The sequence below is a fragment of the Odontesthes bonariensis genome, chromosome 6, assembly GCF_027942865.1.
Source record: "Odontesthes bonariensis isolate fOdoBon6 chromosome 6, fOdoBon6.hap1, whole genome shotgun sequence".
NCBI lineage: Eukaryota > Metazoa > Chordata > Actinopteri > Atheriniformes > Atherinopsidae > Odontesthes > Odontesthes bonariensis.
The window spans coordinates 9,938,594-9,957,482 of NC_134511.1; the positions used below are offsets into that span (position 1 = coordinate 9,938,594).

Sequence of the window (18,889 nt, forward strand, 5' to 3'; positions counted from 1 at the left end):
TGTTTGAATCTCTTCCATGTTTGTTCTGTATTTGGTGCAAATATAATTTGGAACAGCCTATATTGGAAAGATGAATATTTCTCAATGTAGGCTACCTCAAGAATATCTTAACCTGCTTTACATAGCCTACCACTTATCCTGAATTGGGAAAAAAACGGGGTTGAGTTGCCAAACTTTGTAACCAACTTCGTACTACTTAGTGAGATCCTCATAATTAGATTTAGCTAAGCCAGTTCACCTAAAAACATCCAGGATATGTTGAACCTCCATCGCAGTGCAGGCCTGTGATGGGGACCAGATGATTTTTTTTTATGTTCAATCGAGAAATAGCCTACTTACATGCAAACAATGCAATAAAATTACATTATCATACATTACGCACCTGCCCAGAGCCTCTGCAGCCTGCCCTCACACTCTCTGCTCTGACTTATATAGCAGACTCTTGACATATCAGAGTTAGCGGCTGAAAGTGATCGGAGGGGAATATCATTCAACCATTAGCTTGTTCAGCCACCTATAATCCCTCCCCTTCACTTGCAACGTCACCGCATCAAGTACGGATGGATCCCAGTGTAAATTCTTCACTTGCGCTCTGAGCGGCAGGCTGCGCACATACTGTGCCACATGAAGCGCTTCCCAGCGACGCACATGAAACCGGACTGATATTGGACACACAGTTGAACGGAACCTGAGTACTTTTATCCGTTTAGGTTTTCTCTCATTGACCTATGTCTTATTCAAAGGAAAGCGGACATTTACTTTTCCTCAGAGCACAAAGCCCGTTGTCAACTTGATTTGACATAAACAAGGTAAGACCAGTCAGAATAAATCCTCACACAATCGACAAAAATCAGTTTCTGATTTTATGAATTGAAATGAGACTTTTTCGCTTTCAAGAGGGCTTTCAGGTCATTAGATGACCGCGCGCACCCATCTTGTTCTTCGTCCAACTCATTTTTGCCGCTGTGATGCACAGATGCCCTCTTGGTCACAGGCGCATCTTTGTCCAGTGGTGCCCAGCCAAGCGTGTTCTTACACAGGCAGCCCCTCAAAGTCTGCCTCTAGTTCACAATGGTGCAATTTGATGAGCGAACTTCCCAGCAGGTCAGATCAATCAAAAGCGCATTAGCCAAAGCCTGCGTTTGTCCACGTCTGACGTTGGCAGAACATGTAACGCGCGTTTTCTCTGGTGTTGAGGGCTGAGGGACCACGCTGCTTAATGGGAGGTTAATGAGCAGAATAATAGTCAAGCTACATAGATTCACCCCCAAATATAACCACTCATTTCACCCCACTTTCAATTATCTACTCAGCCTCCATCGGTTTTGCCTAAACCTCTCCATCATGCGTCTACATGACGTTTAAATTGAGACTGCAGACTACTGCAATGCTGTGGACGCTGTAATTCTAATTATTATTTTTTTGCAGGAAAGCAAATTGAAATAACATCTAAATCACCATTGCAAAGAGACACTGAAAAGAAATCAGAGTGAGAGATTGTTAACATGCAAATTCTTTTTTTTTTAAATTAAAGTTGGCTCATAATCAAAGGAAAGGAATGAAACTAAATGTGTATTCATCACCCTATAGCTCATTAGATATGCTACATCTCTGGTCTTATTTGAGACATGTATATATTGTTGGCCAGCCAGTTAATTAGAGTGAATTAATGTGAAGACATGATGTAATGAGGAGCATGTTGATGACAGTGGGAGAATCTCTGCTGTTGTTCACCTTATCATCATTAACAGGAGTCAGAGGGGAAGCCGCTGAGGCCAGCGGTCCGGCTCTGGGTTATATTAACCTTATAGCTGCTAATGAACTGTTCATTATTTCTGGGTAATGAAATTAAACTCATGAGAAGTGTTTATCATGACATTCTCAAAATTGCACATTTACATTTAATTCCACAAAAACTAAATGTCAACCATCAGGACAGGAAAGAAAAAAAAGTAAAGCTATAGTGGACATTTAAATATTCTCACAGTGAAATAATCTGACATGGTATTCTTTGGTGATCTTGATGCAGAACTGAAGATTGTAGTGAGACTGTTCTTGGTGGTCATGATGGCAGCTTGTATTTGGCTATAATATTTAATAATAATTAATATTGCAGCAATACAATCTCCCTTTGGGGATAATAAAGTACTAAATTGAAGTGAACTGAATTCTATTGGGCCATTTCATTGTTCCATCTTCAGCCTGTGCTGCTGAATGAAGCTCCTGATAAGAATGTGGATCTGAACTGTGGGTTGAACGTGTAAACAAGCTGCTGCTTCTGATATTTGTGGAACATTTCCACAGCTTTCAGTTTCCTAAGTCTCCGAAAACACTAAAGATTCTAACTTAACATCTCGAGTGTAATGTAATGTAATTGAAAAGAACACTTTACATAATACACGTTTAATATCGAATACTAACATAGCACAAAACAGTGATTCATGTCTGGTCAAAAATATGTGATATCAATTCACCAACTGTGACTGACTGTGTGAACTTCCATCTTATTGGCTCTGGATTGTAGAAAGAAAAAAACCCACTGCAGTAGGACAGACCTTTTTCTTGCCCTCATTAATTTGAACTTTTACAATTGTGCTCTGATTTTTAAGCAAGTTACAAAATTCTGAATTGAAAGTTTTCTCAGATTAAAAAGCCCCAATTCAATGATCTAATTAGGACTATGCTTTGTCAGTGTTGATCTTACAAAAGCACATACCTTCACAAGCATAAAGGTTGCAGCATCTCTGGTGAGTTAAAATCATAAAAAACAACAGGCAGGTCAATAAAATATATTTATTTTTCTATTAAAGAGTCTGCAGAATGAGCCACAATGTCTTATTGACCACATACTAAAAGTGTGAAACACAAATGCTGTCATGTCCTTTGGGCATGCACCAAAAAAAAAGAATAAATAAAAGACAACATCACACTTTAGGCTGGCACTGCCTGATATTGTTTTTTATTTATTTTCAATGGATACTGCCTTTTGATTTATCACACCTATTTTGTAGATTTTTTTTCCAATGCTTGTCACACCGATGCTCAGTCGACATACTGTTAGCAACACAGATACACACCTTTAGTAGCTGGTATCTATGCAGGCAGCTTTGTTGGTCTGTGGCAAAAATCTCACAATTTGTACCATTTTAGCAGTAATCAGGTCCACCTTCACCCTGGCTTTCCTTCCAAAGAAAATTTGAATATTTCATATTTTCTCAGATATACAACATCTTAGAAAGAATAAATCTTTAATTACATCCTTAGAACACCCGAATTGGACACATATTCAATGCTTTTGATGTCTCAAACAATTTCTCCCTCCCTATGCCCTTTATTAGCTCATTCACATTTTATTCTGATCCATTTTTTGTCCATCTCATTCAGAGGAGCATACATTACAGTGGGATTTTGCCCACCGTGAGGTCCATCACTGTCAGTGATGAGGAGCTTTAGAATATGGCCATGACTTGGAAGGATTCTCCCTGGCATCATATCAGAGGCAAATAAAAGGAAACGAATCATCAAAGCACAGATGGCTGCATGAAAAAAAGATGGTTTTCTTCCATGTACATTTTTCTATTGTTCTCAAGTAAAGCGATGAAAACTAACGGGATTCTATAGGTCCTTATTAGCGATATTTAATACATACACAGGAACAATAACTACACTTGTCTGATGCTAATGTTTGCTCTCTCATTTCGCCACAGTTATTGTATTCGCTCTTTATCTGCTGTTCCTGAGAGAAAACTCCACTTGAAAGCACTTGTGCACCTCATGAACAGCTGTTGGGGACAGAGATTGCATTCAATTTTCTGGGTCCATGTTGTCCATTTTTTTCTGGATGTGTCGGTTTCCACTGGGGCTCAACAGTTAAGACAACAGACAGATAATACTGTGTAACATTTTCAGATTCCTGAATAGGACAAAAGAAGTGAATACATTTAGTCACATCAATGAAGGCTACTTTATTTGTTGTTGTGAATTTGTTATGCTGGAATCTGCTTTGCAATTTGAGATCTTAATGGGGCTACCTAAACTCTTCAGTCACCAAAGAAACTCAACTGAAAAACATCTTCTTTGTGCCATTTTGAAAGTCCATGTACCTGTATTTAAGGCAGAAACTGGGTTTTGAGTTGAGTGGTTTTAGATAATTAGAGCCTCTACAGATTCATGTAAATATACCCTTTTCAGAGATTAAATCAGCTCCCCGAATCCACTGATATATGTTAGAAGAAGTTTTTTTTTTCTGCTCTCTGTGTAATCTGATTAATATTGACTAATCGTGTTTGAGTGTGCTATGCTTGCATGCACGCTACTGTGGCTAGCAAAAGACATGGAACAAATTGGCCAAATTAATAAAATCAAAACCATGGGCTCTGTCTGCCAAAGATTTTATTGGTAACTTTTCAAAATGATCTGCATTCAGACAGAGAGCTGCACTTGAAACAGAAGGTCATGACATGGATATCCATTATATTTATTCAGATATCATCTATCCAACACCAGAAGCCAAGAATTATTTGGTCATTTGCCAAAAGCTGCAGTTACTAGATTGTTGGCAATAGAATCCTAGTTTAATAAATTCATAACAGACCTGCAAATAGTTATTGATTTCCGAAGTTTATGTGTGACAATGTGGAATTAACAGTTTAAAGGAATAACCTGTTCAAAATATGTTTATTTTGTTTTCAAATTTGCAATTTGCTATTATGCTCTCTCACAAAAAAACTCTGTGGTGAAAAACTTGGATTCAAAATAAGTTCAGTTCTAGTTTGAACTTTTTTTTTTACAACATTTTCATTCTCAAATTGTCATACAGTGATTGTTGGTCAGGAGCCCTTTGTGTCAGTTTTCAATGATGGGACGCTGCTTTTTTCCCCCTTGCTTTTACCTCCATCTAAGGAAGAAAAAACAATCTCACTGCATTTGCTATTGCCACTTTTTTCACCTGTAGATGTGAGGACTACAGATTACTGACATTCGTGATAGTAAGATGAAGTCAGCTGATGATAAGTTGTTACAATACCTGATTGATGAATTAGTGGAGAAGCTCTGGATTTGGCTGATGTCGGAGCAGAAAGAGCAGTGTTTCATCTCAATCTCATCTCTGTAAAGCAAGGGCTAAACCTTTTACTAATTTATCTTGGCTTCTGTGCTTAAGTGAGTTTTCTTCATTGTTAGTGTTTGAATAGTGCAACTCGGCTACTGTAGTCTGACACACTTATTTATACGCTCTAGCAAATGGCTTTGTCCTCTTTTCCAGTTTAAATAAAATCATGACATTTTGTCAAGGATCTTCATGAATGCTTTGGGGGAATTGTAGAGCGCCCGGAAGCATACAAAGACTTTACAGCAAAGAAATATGTCAACAGCTAGGAGGCTATGACGGATCTATGTATGTAAGCTGGATGGATTTAAAGGAATACCACCAGTGTATTTATGAATAATTATGAACAAATATGTACATAAAGGAAATGATGAGGCCATAGCATACACGTGCACATATACTCCCATAACACAGTGCTCCTAGTTCTAGCTGTCCGACTCAATATTTTTATATTCAGAGTGGGTCCCATGACATTATGTGAAAAGGACTTATGGAATGGCATTTATGATGTTTTAATCAGAAAATGCTTTTAAAAATACACTGGTGACCACCTGACCAACATAAAATAGAAAAACTTTGGCAACCAGCTTATTAACATTTCTGCAGCTCACAAGGGAGACATTTCCCAGGATTTACAACAAAATCATTCATCAGGTGGACATACACACTTGTTCATGTAAATACTAGTAGATTACTTTTTTTTTTTGCATTAGGTGGTAAATAAATCCTTAACATACACTTTTTCCTCAACTTCTGTATCGTGAGTATATTTTTACTCAAATTAATAAGGCCACAAATTGAACACTGATATGACATATTGTCAGTGGTGCTTGGATGGCATTTGCTAGATTGAAGAGCACTGCTCGACGACACTGTGGCTTCCAGGAAATAAAGCTGCTAAAACCATTAAGGCTACGTTCAGACTGCAGGCCTTGATGCTCAATTCCGATTTTTTTTGTGAAATCCAATTTTTTTTTGTGAGGTCGTTCACATTGCAATTAAATGCGACCTGGATGTGGCCTGCTGTGTGAACGGCTTACCGCCCCATACTATCCCGCATGCGCAGAAGAGCGTACGATGACGTCATACGTCATGAGCGTGCCCAGTGTTTGCGGAAGTAAACATAGATGGTAAGACTAGGAATGCATATTGAGAATGAGGAGTCACGTGAGCCGGTCGGCCATGTTGGCAGGAGACGCTATTGGTTGCCACGGGCAACGCCATCAGAACTTAACGGAGGCGCGCCAATATATTCCAGATATCTTTAAATTTCCCGCATTTATCATTTCGGCAGGACAGAGACGAATACAAAAAAAAAAAAAGAAAGCAAAGCAATGCAGAAAGATAAGGCGAAAGAAAAGGGACCTTACAGGGACAAGCTTATTACAAGCCAAAGCAGCGGTATTTGGAGAAGCTCTCGAGCATCCAAAATATTGCTCCTTACGAGCTCCCTGCAGCAGAATGGCACAGAGACCTGGACCAGTTACCTCCGTGCACATATATGGACATAGTAAATTATCTTGTCTTTGGTGTAAGTCACTACACTATGCAGGAGTTTAAAAGTCACAAATCTTCAGAATCTTACGTGACTTTCTGCTGTAGCTGCGTGCAGGACTTGGCCATCTACATGCGATTTTAAAGTTGTTGTCCAGCCGGAGCCAGCACATTAATCACGGCATAATTTTAAAGAGGATATTAAAAAGAAAAAGAGCCAGGCTTTTGGCCCAGGCCTTTTGTGGGGCAGTGGCATCGTCTATCCAAAGACACGTTTGGGTGCGTCGTCGTAGCCAGGAGTGGTGGGACTGTGATGTGAGCGGCTTTTCAGACGCGTAGGTCGGATAAATGCATCCTGGCCGTTCAGACTGCAGTCGCATGGCAAAAGATCAGATACGTATCGGAATTAGGACCACATATCCAAGTGGCCTGGATCGGATTTGAAAAGATCCGATCTGTGCTGTTCAGACTGTCATGAAAAGATCAGATACAGGTCGCATAGGGCCAAAAAAATTTTGGATTTGGGTCACTTCAGTGTGCTGTCTGAACGTAGCCTTAGATGAGGTTAGTTCAAGCTTATTTCAGTACAGGCTTTTCTAAAAAGGACACTCTAACCACCTGGGTTGGGTTCTCTTACGAATGTTGAATATTGCGAACAAAAATGATTAGCTGCATGCTAACATATTCCAGTGGTACAACTAATTGTAGCCCTAAATAGAATTTTGCCAAAATAAGGCAAAAGTTACAACAGAGCCATCTATTCATCCCTTTTCTTTTCCCTCTCAATCCAATTCAGGGGCACGGGGGGCTGGAGCCTATCTCAGCTGCTATTTGGCAAGAAGCAGGGTACACCCCAAGGCATCACAGGGCCATATAAAGAACAGAAATTTGTTTTTAGGTATTGAATCAATTTAAGAGCATTTAAAAATGTATTCAGAAAAACACCCTCTAGTATTATGATTCATAATTAAATGTTAACAGTTTGAAACTTTAGTGCCTTCATGACATTTTCTATCCCTAAAAAAGCATTGTTGTCTATTGATTCCAGTAAGCCCAGATTCATTTTTTTTGGGAAGAATTTTACTTATCCCTTACTTTGAATATATAAAGTAAATAATGATACATCAACTGTATCAAAATGTGGGATTAATGCAAACTTTTGTGCTTTATAATTTTTTGATTCTTTGAAATTGTGTGTGAGAATAAGTTGTTTCAACATGTCTTTCATTTTACAGGTTTAAAATGAACGAAGGTCTTGAGAACAACTTGACTCAACTGTATGACAACTGGACGCTTTACAACTCCTCCGTGGAGTATGTCACACCGAGGAACAACATCACCTATGTTGGATTTTACCTGCATCAGCCGTCCACTGCAGCCATCTTCATTTTATCCTACCTGCTGATCTTTCTGGTGTGCATGGTGGGAAATGCAGTGGTGTGCTTCATTGTGCTGAGGAGCAAAAACATGTGGACAGTTACAAACTTGTTCATCTTAAACTTGGCTGTCAGTGACCTCCTGGTTGGGATTTTCTGTATGCCCACAACACTTCTAGACAACATAATTACAGGTGAGCACTGAGCAGGACCATTATCAGAAGCTTTGTTTGGTCATGATTATCACTTGAAATATTTAACAAGCTGACATGGTTGATGGCAATATTAAAATATTCTGTCCACATTCACATTTAACGATATGAATTACTGTGTTTATTGTTAGATATTTGATCCAATTCAGCCTATACTTCACATCATACAACAAAATGTCTATAAAACATTCGCTTTTGTCTGTCCAATTTACAGGTTAGTGTTAACAATGTAGAGCTCAAAGTTATATTTATGGGTTAGGGTTTATTTAAAAATGATCGAAAAAAGTCCAAAAGACTTTGAAATACCTTAAGAAATCCGATGGCTCTATCTATTGCTCCAGACCACTTTAGAAGATTACAAGAAAGTCTGGCTGCTTGGTAGAAAAACATAAAGAAATTAAGGGTAACTCAAGACCTGTGCGCAGAATTGTTAATATCCGTAATTAGTATATATTCTTTAAAGCAATTATTTGGGCTCTGGAGAAAAATTTATCCCACATGCCTTTTTAACATGTAAAAACAACCTTCTTGTGTTTGTGCCTGGAGCAAATCGTGCTTAGCTTTTTATAAACTATGGCCAGGACAAGTTATCACCTGAAAGGTATGGAAACAGTTATTTATGCAGCCGGGATGTCTTTACAGAGGCTTCCCTTTAAGAAAAACATTTGAGATTGGCTTTTGACAGGGTCAAACAATGACTTATGAAAGTTTGGGGTAGGCAATTTACTGATGATTGTTTAACACAAAAAACACGACTCAAAGTTTACACTCGATACACTGGCTGTCATGGCTACTGCAAGGAAGATAAATTGCACAGAATAGCGTGTGGTAGAGGGTATAACCTCCAGAAAAGCTTATGGAATCACCACACTTAAGGGAACTTCATTCAACTTTTTTATTTTGTAGAAGAACAAAGAAATCAGGTTTGACGCTCCTTTGACTTTTACAACAGCTGGGGCTGTTTAAGGACTTTATTATTGAAAAGTAACGTTCATCATCAATTAGGTTCCAACTTTCAGTTGACAGATCAGCTTTGTGGGATCAAGCCATGGACCTCTAATACATTTGTGTAATACAATGTTATTTTTCAACATAAATTTGACCTCTGGTTAAGGTTAAGACTGTTTGCTGGCCATGTCACTGACGGGATACGTCTTGATACACTCTTTGCCCTGTGGCAAGATGCATTATGGCCTCAGCATCACCAAACATCCTTTTGCTCCATATTTTAGACACAGCTGACAAAGAACAACAAACATCTTTGGCACACTTTATGTTAAATGACCTCCTGAAACACGTTTTATACTCTTTTCCATTGTTTCCACTGATAGCTCTCTATTTGGAGCCATTTTTCCTATAAATCAGCAAGCTGCAGCAGCTTGTTAAGTCTCACAGACACTAATGAGACAAACAACCACGCACGCTTCACCATGACATGTTATTCACAATCATTCACGAAACCTGAGACCATCAGTTATAATTTTCATTAATACTGTACCCTTTTGTCAAACACCGTTCCAAAGACAGAAATATTGCAATGACAGCCTGAAGACACCCGATGCACATAAATCTTTTTTGTGTAACCAACGTGTTTGTTCGTCCGCTCGTTTTCTTTTAGTTCCTTTGTAATCAGTCTGCATTAACTTCTGGATGTGAAAGTTCATCATCTTTCCACGCAGTGATGCAGATGTTTTGGGCTCAGTTAGTTTTATAACGACGTGCAAAAATTTGATGTAGAAGCAACTTTTTAAAGAAATTGAGGAGTAGAGTGGAGCCTATAGTGATAGCTTGTACTTCATAAATATCCGTAAAAGATTATTAGATTCTTGCCACATGGATACAGACAGTAGTCTTAGTAGTGCCTATAGTTAGGGTCAATTCATGTTTTCTGTGTTTGAATCCACATAGGTCTACATTTTGTGCACATGCAACAATCCACGAGAATCATGGGGCTCCTTTACAATTTTTTTTCATTTCCATTTTTTTATTGATTTCATCTGTGCGATTCATGACAAGCAGACTATGTGCCTAATTAAGACTGTGGACAATAACAGAAAAAGGCACAACTGCAACCACTTTTGCTTACCTTAAAATGGAGAAGAAAATTCTGAAAGTGGCTTGTGGTTATAGTTTCAACCAGATCACAGGCTTATGGGACTGACCTAAAGATAAGAAATGTCTTTTGTGAGAATCAAAAGCAACAAATTTCTTCTTTTCTTATATTTCCTCCTTTTTCTGCTTTCAGTTATTCACTGTTAAACAAGATCTGGGTGTATAGACTACCGTCAATTACCCAGTTTAAACCAGTAATGAGTTCAATGCATTTAAAAGTATTGTGAGGTTTTGGAGGGGAGGTGATTAACAATAACAAAAGGCTTATACTGCTTACATTGTTATGCCTCTAAAATTCTGCAGTCACCCCTCCAATCATTAGATTATAAACAATTTGTGTGCAAAGTTGACATTAGAGGAAATCACCAATTACAAAAGCTTCATATACATTTAATGTAATGTGCCAAAGAGATGATGTTAATGAGATACTTCATCTGAATAAATGTTCTCCATACACTTCAAACATATCATCTTTAAACACTAGTGTAACATTTAACTTGCTTCTCTACTGCAGGTCAAACAGAGGTCTGTTTCACATAGCAGGTTTAGTGAAAACTCTGAGTTGGTTAACCCTGAAATGAGGGAAACTCTGAGTTTTCCGTTTCACAAAGGGAGGTAACTCAACCCCGAGAAAGAGGGGTAACTCTAGCCTGTTTCACAAAGAGAGGTAACTTAACCTCACGGTCAGTTACCGGAGTAACAGACTCTCTGAACCTAACCTGGTCGGGACCAGGTTTTATTCAAGAAACCTCGAGTTTCTTTCTGTCTCCGCCCTCTTTCAGCCACACACGCCATTTGATTTCCTCATTCATTCAGTCAGCAGAGAGTTCTTCTACTTCTATAAGTCCATTTGGCACAGTAGGAGGCAACTTTTTTCACATACATGACATATCCTTTTGACAACGATCCCGTGGATGAAGGTGCAGCATTATTGCGCAGAGAAATAAATATTTGTCGGAGATGGTTATCAGACCGCGCATAGATTTTTGCATTTACAGACAATTATCTTTTTGAGCGGCACCATCAAAATGTGTTGGGACAAAAGAAAAAAACAAGACATAAAAGACAAATAAATATTTGTATGAATAGGCTTAAAAAAGACATAGGCCTATTATATTTTATAAAGGCACTCGTGTCTTGGGGGTGGATTCCCTCCGGTGATTCCCTCAGCCACTGGCCTCCCGTTAGAGGTGGTGGTGCTGGGCACCACCCGTTTTGCGGGCATCTGCCTTCTTTCTGTTGGCTCAGTAGAAGTCTGTGTTAGTTTAAATAGGCTTAATTAACAGAACATGATATAGATGATCCATCCATCCATCCATCCATCATCTTCCGCTGGTCCGGGGATCAGGTCGCGGGGGCAGCAGCTTGAGCAAAGAGACCCAGACGTCCCTGTCCCCGGCCACTTCCTCCAGCTCTTCTGGGGGGACCCCGAGGCATTCCCAGGCCAGCCGAGAGACATAGTCTCTCCAACGTGTCCTGGGTCTTCCCCGGGGCCTCCTCCCAGTGGGACGGGCCCGGAACACCTCACCGGGGAGGCGTCCAGGAGGCATTCTCACTAGATGCCCGAGCCACCTCATCTGACTCCTCTCGATGCGGAGGAGCAGGGGTTCTACTCCGAGCCCCTCCCGGATGACCGAGCTTTAAGTTGATTGGTGTCTCTAAAATTGTCCTTCGGAGTGACTGTGAGTGTGTATGGTTGTTTGTCTCGTTTGTCTCTATGTGGCCCTGTGATGGACTGGCGGCCTGTCCAGGGTGTACCCCGCCTCTTGTCCATTGACCGCTGGGATAGGCTCCAGCCCCCCCCGCGACCCGACTGACGGATTCAGCGGTATATAGATAATGGATGGATGGATGGTATAGATGAGAAGACATAGTTTATGTGTGTGAAAACAGCATTATGTTGGGAATAAAATAACTGCACAGTCAAATAGCCACTTAATATTCATTTTACAGTGTAAAACATGATCAAAATGAGGTACCTCCATGCCGAGGTCTCACCTGTTTGAACAATGTTTTTATATTTCATCTTAAGCTGCTGCCAAGTGCGCTTCTCTCCCGCGGGATTGCACCTAAATGAAATGAATGAATGGGCTACCATTCAAGCAGTTTTCCCCTGTAACATTATTGTGATTGCAAAGGACTACATTTAAACTTACACTTTGCAGCTGCAGCGGTGTTGCACTTATTTCTAAAAACGTATTGAAACTCGCCGTATGAGCGCATTAAGATTTCCAATTCGAGGTTGGTGAAAAACGTAGCCCCTCCTCTTCCCCGTTGCCAAGGTGACTCGTCGAATTGGGGCTCCATTGATGCTGGCTTTTTAAAGTTGTGGTGCACGCGCTAAACTCAAGGTGAACCTACTCAGAGTTGATTAACCTCACTCAAATCAGCGTTTCTGGAACCGAAAACTCAGAGTTTTCTATCCCAGAGTAGATCAACTCAGAGATCAGGAATAGACTCAGAGCTGGTTGAACCTGCATTGTGAAACGGACCCCAGGTCACTGAGGCTCTGTTTACATTAATTCATTTCACCATTTCTTCGTGTCGGCGTCTTGCAAACTATTTACATTTACACTGAAACAGGGATCGGCTGATTCGCTAGTCACATGACTAATCAGCCATCACATCACATGATCCCCTTGCATCTGGAGCATGAGCAACTGCTTTATAGTAACCATTCTTCGGCGACAACAACTTGGTCCATGAAATTGTCCCACCATGCGCTGCTTCTTCTCGGTCTAACCTAAAAGTGGCGCTCCATGTACGGCTTGCGTTGCTGCAGTGGCTGGGTTCTCATTATAAAAGCCGAGTAGCTAGAGCTCAGCACTGCGGATCCCCGTTTCTCCCGTTTACAACTGCTAAAATCAGCATCGTATGCGAATGCTTACGTGGGCTCTGGCGTCTTTGAATCCTTCCACCTATGAAGTCGTATTCCAGTATTTTAATGTAAATGGACAGTGCATCTGCGATAGAAACGATATAGCAACAGATTAGTATAAACGGACCCTGAAATTATTCAAAAAGTTCTCGTGTGAGTGATGAAAGGTTTCATAAACTGATCAAACATGTCACAGTGGTGAGATTCTTAAATCACGGGGGGTTGTAAAAATAATTTCCTTTCAAAAATCCCTGTGGTATTCTTCTGGCAGCTTGGATGACCTCTGAAATATTCACTGTATCTCCAAACTCCATCTCTCTGTGGAGGTGGTTGAAAAAAACCCACAATTAAAAAAACAAAAAAAAAAACAAGCTCTACTTCCTGGGGATCATGAATAATTCACTGTATCTTATCAAGCTGTATCACCCACTGTAACACTCTGTGATTACATTTTCTTGAAAGGGACCTACAGATGAGTGATACTTACACAAGGGAGAGTTGGTATGACCATGATGATTCTTTCCCAATACTGTCACTATACTTTCATCCACTGTATTCTGTTAAAACAACAACAGTAAGACCCAAAGGAGCTGAACTAACAATGCCCTGAAACTGAGCAACAAGACTGTGGTCACCAACATGCCACTCTTACATGATATCCAGCTAAAAATACATTTGTATTATTGAAATTTTCTTCAGTTGTCTTCCCACTGACTAAAATTATTTTGTTTTGTCACAACTGAGTTCTACAAAGATCTAAATTATAATTTAGTATATATCTCCCCAGACATTATTTTCTCCAGCAGGCTACGAGATACTTGATGAGCACAGACAGGTGACAGAGAGGTGGACAAGGATATAACTCTCGAGTTTTCAAGCAAAGTGGAAGACAGACACTGAAACTCCAAAAGAACTTTCACTTTGGCTTCTCCCTGTTTTTTAGCAGTTGGAGTTTGACAACTTTTGATCACTTTTTTCTGACTCTAACTCTCATATCGTACGCAGTTACTCAGAGATGACAGATTTCTTAACTCGCAGAGTACAACTTTTATCTCCTTCTTCTGGCAGAAAGTCATTTCACAACTACTGTTGACCCCTGCTTATGATCTTTACCCACTTTTAAGTGAAAAATGAAACACACTCTCATTCAATTTCAAGATTTTACATGTAAACAGATATGCTGGTCCTCACAAACAACACATGACATCACATTGTGGGATTATTTAGCATGCTGAAGTCCGCAGGAATGCACAGGATAAGTAGCAGCCGGGTGCTGCTAATCAAATGCTGTTGATTGGTACGAGCACCTCTATAAATCAGAAAATGTGGTCAGCTTGCTGGTCTGGAGTATTCAGGTGTGTGTTCACACAACACCAAGAAGGAAAAACCCCTGTAATGATCTTAGAAAAGCGATTGTTGTCCATCATTCTGAAATTATAAAGACTTTTCCCAACTTAAAAATATTCAAGACAGCAAAAAAAATCTTCCAAGGAGTTGATGTTCCAGCGAGTTCAGTCCAAGGTCATTTTAAAGAAAACATTTTTTTAACAGAATGTCTGAGAAAGACAATGATCAAGGCGATGCAATGGTCCAGTCAAAGTCCAGACCTCAATCTGATTGAAATGCTGTGGTGGGACCTTCAGAGAGCTGTGCATAAACCAGTGCTGCAAACCTCAGTGAGCTGAGGGAACGCTGTATCAAGGAGTAGGCCAAAATATCTGATGTGAGATAATGTCATGAATGAACTACAATCAATTGAATACGTCAAGTTATTGCTGCTAAAGGTGGTATGAATCATGTGGCGTACTTAGTTTTCCACACACTCTGCGTTTTGGTTTAGTTTTGGATACATGACAGGGTATTTTGTTCATCTGAGCTTGTATTCACACAATTTTTAGACCTAGTAAATACTGGAGGATTTTTTAAATGTCCTGATACATAAAACCTTTGAATTATGGCAGAACTTGATGTTTATGTTTGAATGTTGCAGAACATTAAAGTTATAGTTGCTTTGCAACTTTACAATAAGAATAATACTTTGGAAGAATGTTTTTACCAATTTGCTACTCTTTACTTTTCTTTTGCAGGAAACATTTCTGATCAGCCTCATTAATGTGAAAAAAAAGAAAAGAAAATGTACTGAAAGAAGCAATCAAGGAGACATCTGGTGAAAAATAAGCACTTGTACTGAGTGAAAGTGCTCTTAGTTGCTTGCTTAAGAAAAGCGTATTTTTCTCATATTTGATGTATTTAGGGAGGGAGGAAGGAGATGGAGAAGAAGAAAGAAGAGGAAGGGAAAAAAGTAGCAAAACAAACAGAAAAACAGAAAAGCGCTATTTGGCTGCAAATAGAAATGCTGCTGAAACTTCAACAGAATGGCACCTTTTCATATCTGAGGGAAGCCGAAGCAAACGGGTCAAGTTGAGTCAGACAGCAGTTTGCAAGAAGGCACACCAGGGATTTAGAGACCAGAGGGCAAACAACTTGTTGGTGTTGCAGAGATCAAAATTGAGCTCACTCAGCTGTAACGCAAAGGACTCTGTCAATCATAAAATGGGAAGAACTCATCAACAGTCTCACAGCAATCCATCTGGAAGCTTTCCGATGACAGCCGTGTGTTATGTGTTGCCTTTTAGTGGCAGGAACACCGAGAGAGATTCAGTGACATCTAAATGACCGACAAATCACGCGTAATGCTGTGTCTGCAAATAGAATACTTTAGACAGCTTTTCATTCAACTGTCGGAGCAGATTTCAGTCCTTTATAAGGAATCCAGCTGTCTGTGTTTCCAGATGTCAACGTCAGTGATGTACAACATCTTAGATATACAACAAACAAAGTTGTATATTGTACACACTTGTAGAGAGCTTCATGGAATGGGTTTTCAGTTTTTCATTTTTTGCTCCCAACTTTATGGAAACAGTTTGGGGATGGCCCCTTCCTGTTCCAACATGACTGCTGCATCAGTGCACAAAGCAAGGCCCATAAAGACATGGATGAGCCAATTTGGTGTGGAAGAACCTGACTGGCCTGCACAGAGTCCTGACCTCAACCCGATAGAACACCTTTGGGATGAATTAGAGCGGAGACAGCTAGCCAGGCCTTCTGTCCAACATCAGTCTGACCTCACAAATGCGCTTCTGGAAGAATGGCCAAAGATTCCCATAAACACACTCCTAAAACTTGTGGAAAGCTTTCCCAGAAAACTTGAAACTGTTATAGCTGCAAAGGGTGGGCCGACATCATATTAAACTCAATGGATTAAGAATGGGATGCCACTTATATTCATATGTGTGTAAAGGCAGATGAGCAATAACTTTTGGAAATATAGTGTACATTGATTCCACAAACTGCACATGTGTTCAAAACTAGTTCCACTTCATTATATAAAAAGGTCCCTGTGAGGTATTTTTGACAGTAGTGTCACACTATTAACTATACTTCACATATGTAACTTTGTAAAGTTGTATTTTTTAAAATTGTATTATAATGGACAAAATACACTCTAAGCATGTTTTTAATGTTATGTAACACACAATGTAAGATGAACATGTACGCATGTTGACCTTTGAGTGAAAGATAAGGAATAGTTTACATCTGTAAACTTACCTAGCTGTACATTATTAATGTGACCAAACAAAAACATACAGTTACAAAATGCAAACTGGAAGTGTCTTGTTGCTGCAGGAACATAGACTGCACAGTATATAACTTAAGTTTGTGATTGAGAAAATGCATAGGCTGACTGCAGCTTGCTCCTGATTTGCTGTCAGGTCCATTTTACTTTGCTGACATTACTGTAAACAGTTTACAGATTGAATTAATCAGTCTTGACATTTATCACAGAGAGTATTCCATTGATTAAATAAATTTCTCCATGGCATGAACAAAAAACTGAAGGGATTTTCCATCAGTATGGAACTGCATCAGATGTAAGTGCACCTCTTAAAAAAATCAAGTTTAAATGTATCGAGATGATTGATGAAGAGCTGTTATGTTCAGCTGACATTTTTAGGATGAAACAGAAAAAAATGGCTGCATCCAATCAATGAGAAATCATTAATACAGAACGTTGTCTGTTGCTGTTAGGACTTTCCTCTGTGCCTGCCAGGCTGCAGTTATATGAGCCTTTTGTTTGGCCTGAGAGCGCTCTGATAAATACAGCAGAACATACAATCTAAAACTGCTTCTGAGAGAAAGGTTTCATCTAATCAACGCTGTGGATGTTTAGAACACAGAATGCTTTTGTTGATGATGACTGAGCTATTGTCCTCCTCATCAATGCTTACTGCCCTCCTCTGAACCACATGAAAAAAGCATTAAAAGTAACAGAATAAAGCGGCAGCAAGATATAACCTTTATCTATTTATTACTGAATAAATAGCCTCTTATACCTTTCTAACATTGAATATTCAAAAGAAATAGTTTATAAATAAATAGGCTGTTTATCACCCTGTGTAAGCTCTGCAGCACAGTTCGAATATCAAATGCAGAAGTATAAGACGTTGCAATATAAGCGATCTGCATTCAAGAAATACAGACCAGTTTCCTTTCATCCCACCTAATCAAACTCCAGGAGAGACTAATTAGTAATTAGAAACTCAAAAGCAAATAAGCCGCTTTCAAGAGCCACCCTATTTCACTTGTCTCTTAGGGTTTGGAGTTAAAGATGCCATCATCTATCTGTTTCAGCAAGCTCAATCTCATCAGGACAAAGCAGGCAGCACTGTGGAGGTCGACTGCTCCGAGTGACAACAATCCCCTCATCTTGAGCTTAAAGGGATAGTTCGCCTCTTTTGACATGAAGCTGTATGACATCCCATATTAGCAATATCATTTATGAACATTGAATAGCATCCAGCTAGTTGGCTGGGGCCACAAAAATAAAGCGTTTTGCTTCTCAAAAACAATATGCGTTCAAAAGAGTAATACATTTGCATCACAAAATCGTTCATCCAGAAAAAGTCAGACCTCACAATCGCTTGGCGCTATTTTCTCTCTATTCATATCAATATATGCAGCCACCTGCCGATAGCCGCACGTGTTACGGTGTTTACAGCTCGGAAGCAGGGGACTGCTCGGTCTGCACTTCGGTCTGCACGGTCTACACAGCAGGCAGTGTTACGAAGTGAGAGAAAATAGCGCAAAGCGATGGTGAGGTCTGACTTTTTCTGGATGAACGATTTTGTGATGCAAATGTATTACTCTTTTGAACGCATATTGTTTTGAGAAGCAAAACGCTTTATTTTTTTAAACCCCAGCCAACTAGCCGGACTACCTTCGTCAATGCCAAAACTCAGCTGGAACTCAGCTCACAGGACGCAGCAGGGGGTAAGAAGATGTTCATAAATAATATTGCTAATATGGGATGTCATACAGCTTCATGTCAAAAGAGGCGAACTATCCCTTTAAACAAAACAAAGGCGATAATTGTAGATTTTAAAGAAACAAGGAATAAGCCAAACATTTTTTTTTTATCCTAGGAGAGGAGGTGGAGAAAGACTAAGCACCTGGGTGTGCTCACCTGGACAACAGACTTGACTGGAAATGCCACACTGAGGCTGTCTTCAATAAGGGACAGAGCAGACTCTACTTTTTGAGCAAACCTAGGTCCTTGAACTGAGCTATTGTGCTCTTTATCAATGCTTACTGGCCCCTTATGAACCACATGAAAAGAGGTTGCATATCGTCTATGAGTCTGAGCTGCTGT

At 39.7% G+C, this 18,889-nt stretch overlaps 1 protein-coding gene across 1 annotated transcript in view; it reads left to right on the forward strand.

The window, feature by feature from the left end:
- The first annotated feature begins 606 nt into the window (after positions 1-606).
- The window catches only part of npffr2a (neuropeptide FF receptor 2a), a 28,476-nt gene continuing 10,193 nt past the window's right edge, over positions 607-18,889 (forward strand). The window contains exons 1-2 of the mRNA XM_075467288.1: positions 607-809; positions 7,837-8,171. Of these exons, the coding sequence (XP_075323403.1) occupies positions 7,844-8,171 (328 nt within the window). The 5' untranslated portion in view covers positions 607-809; positions 7,837-7,843. The remainder of the gene's footprint in view (positions 810-7,836; positions 8,172-18,889) is intronic.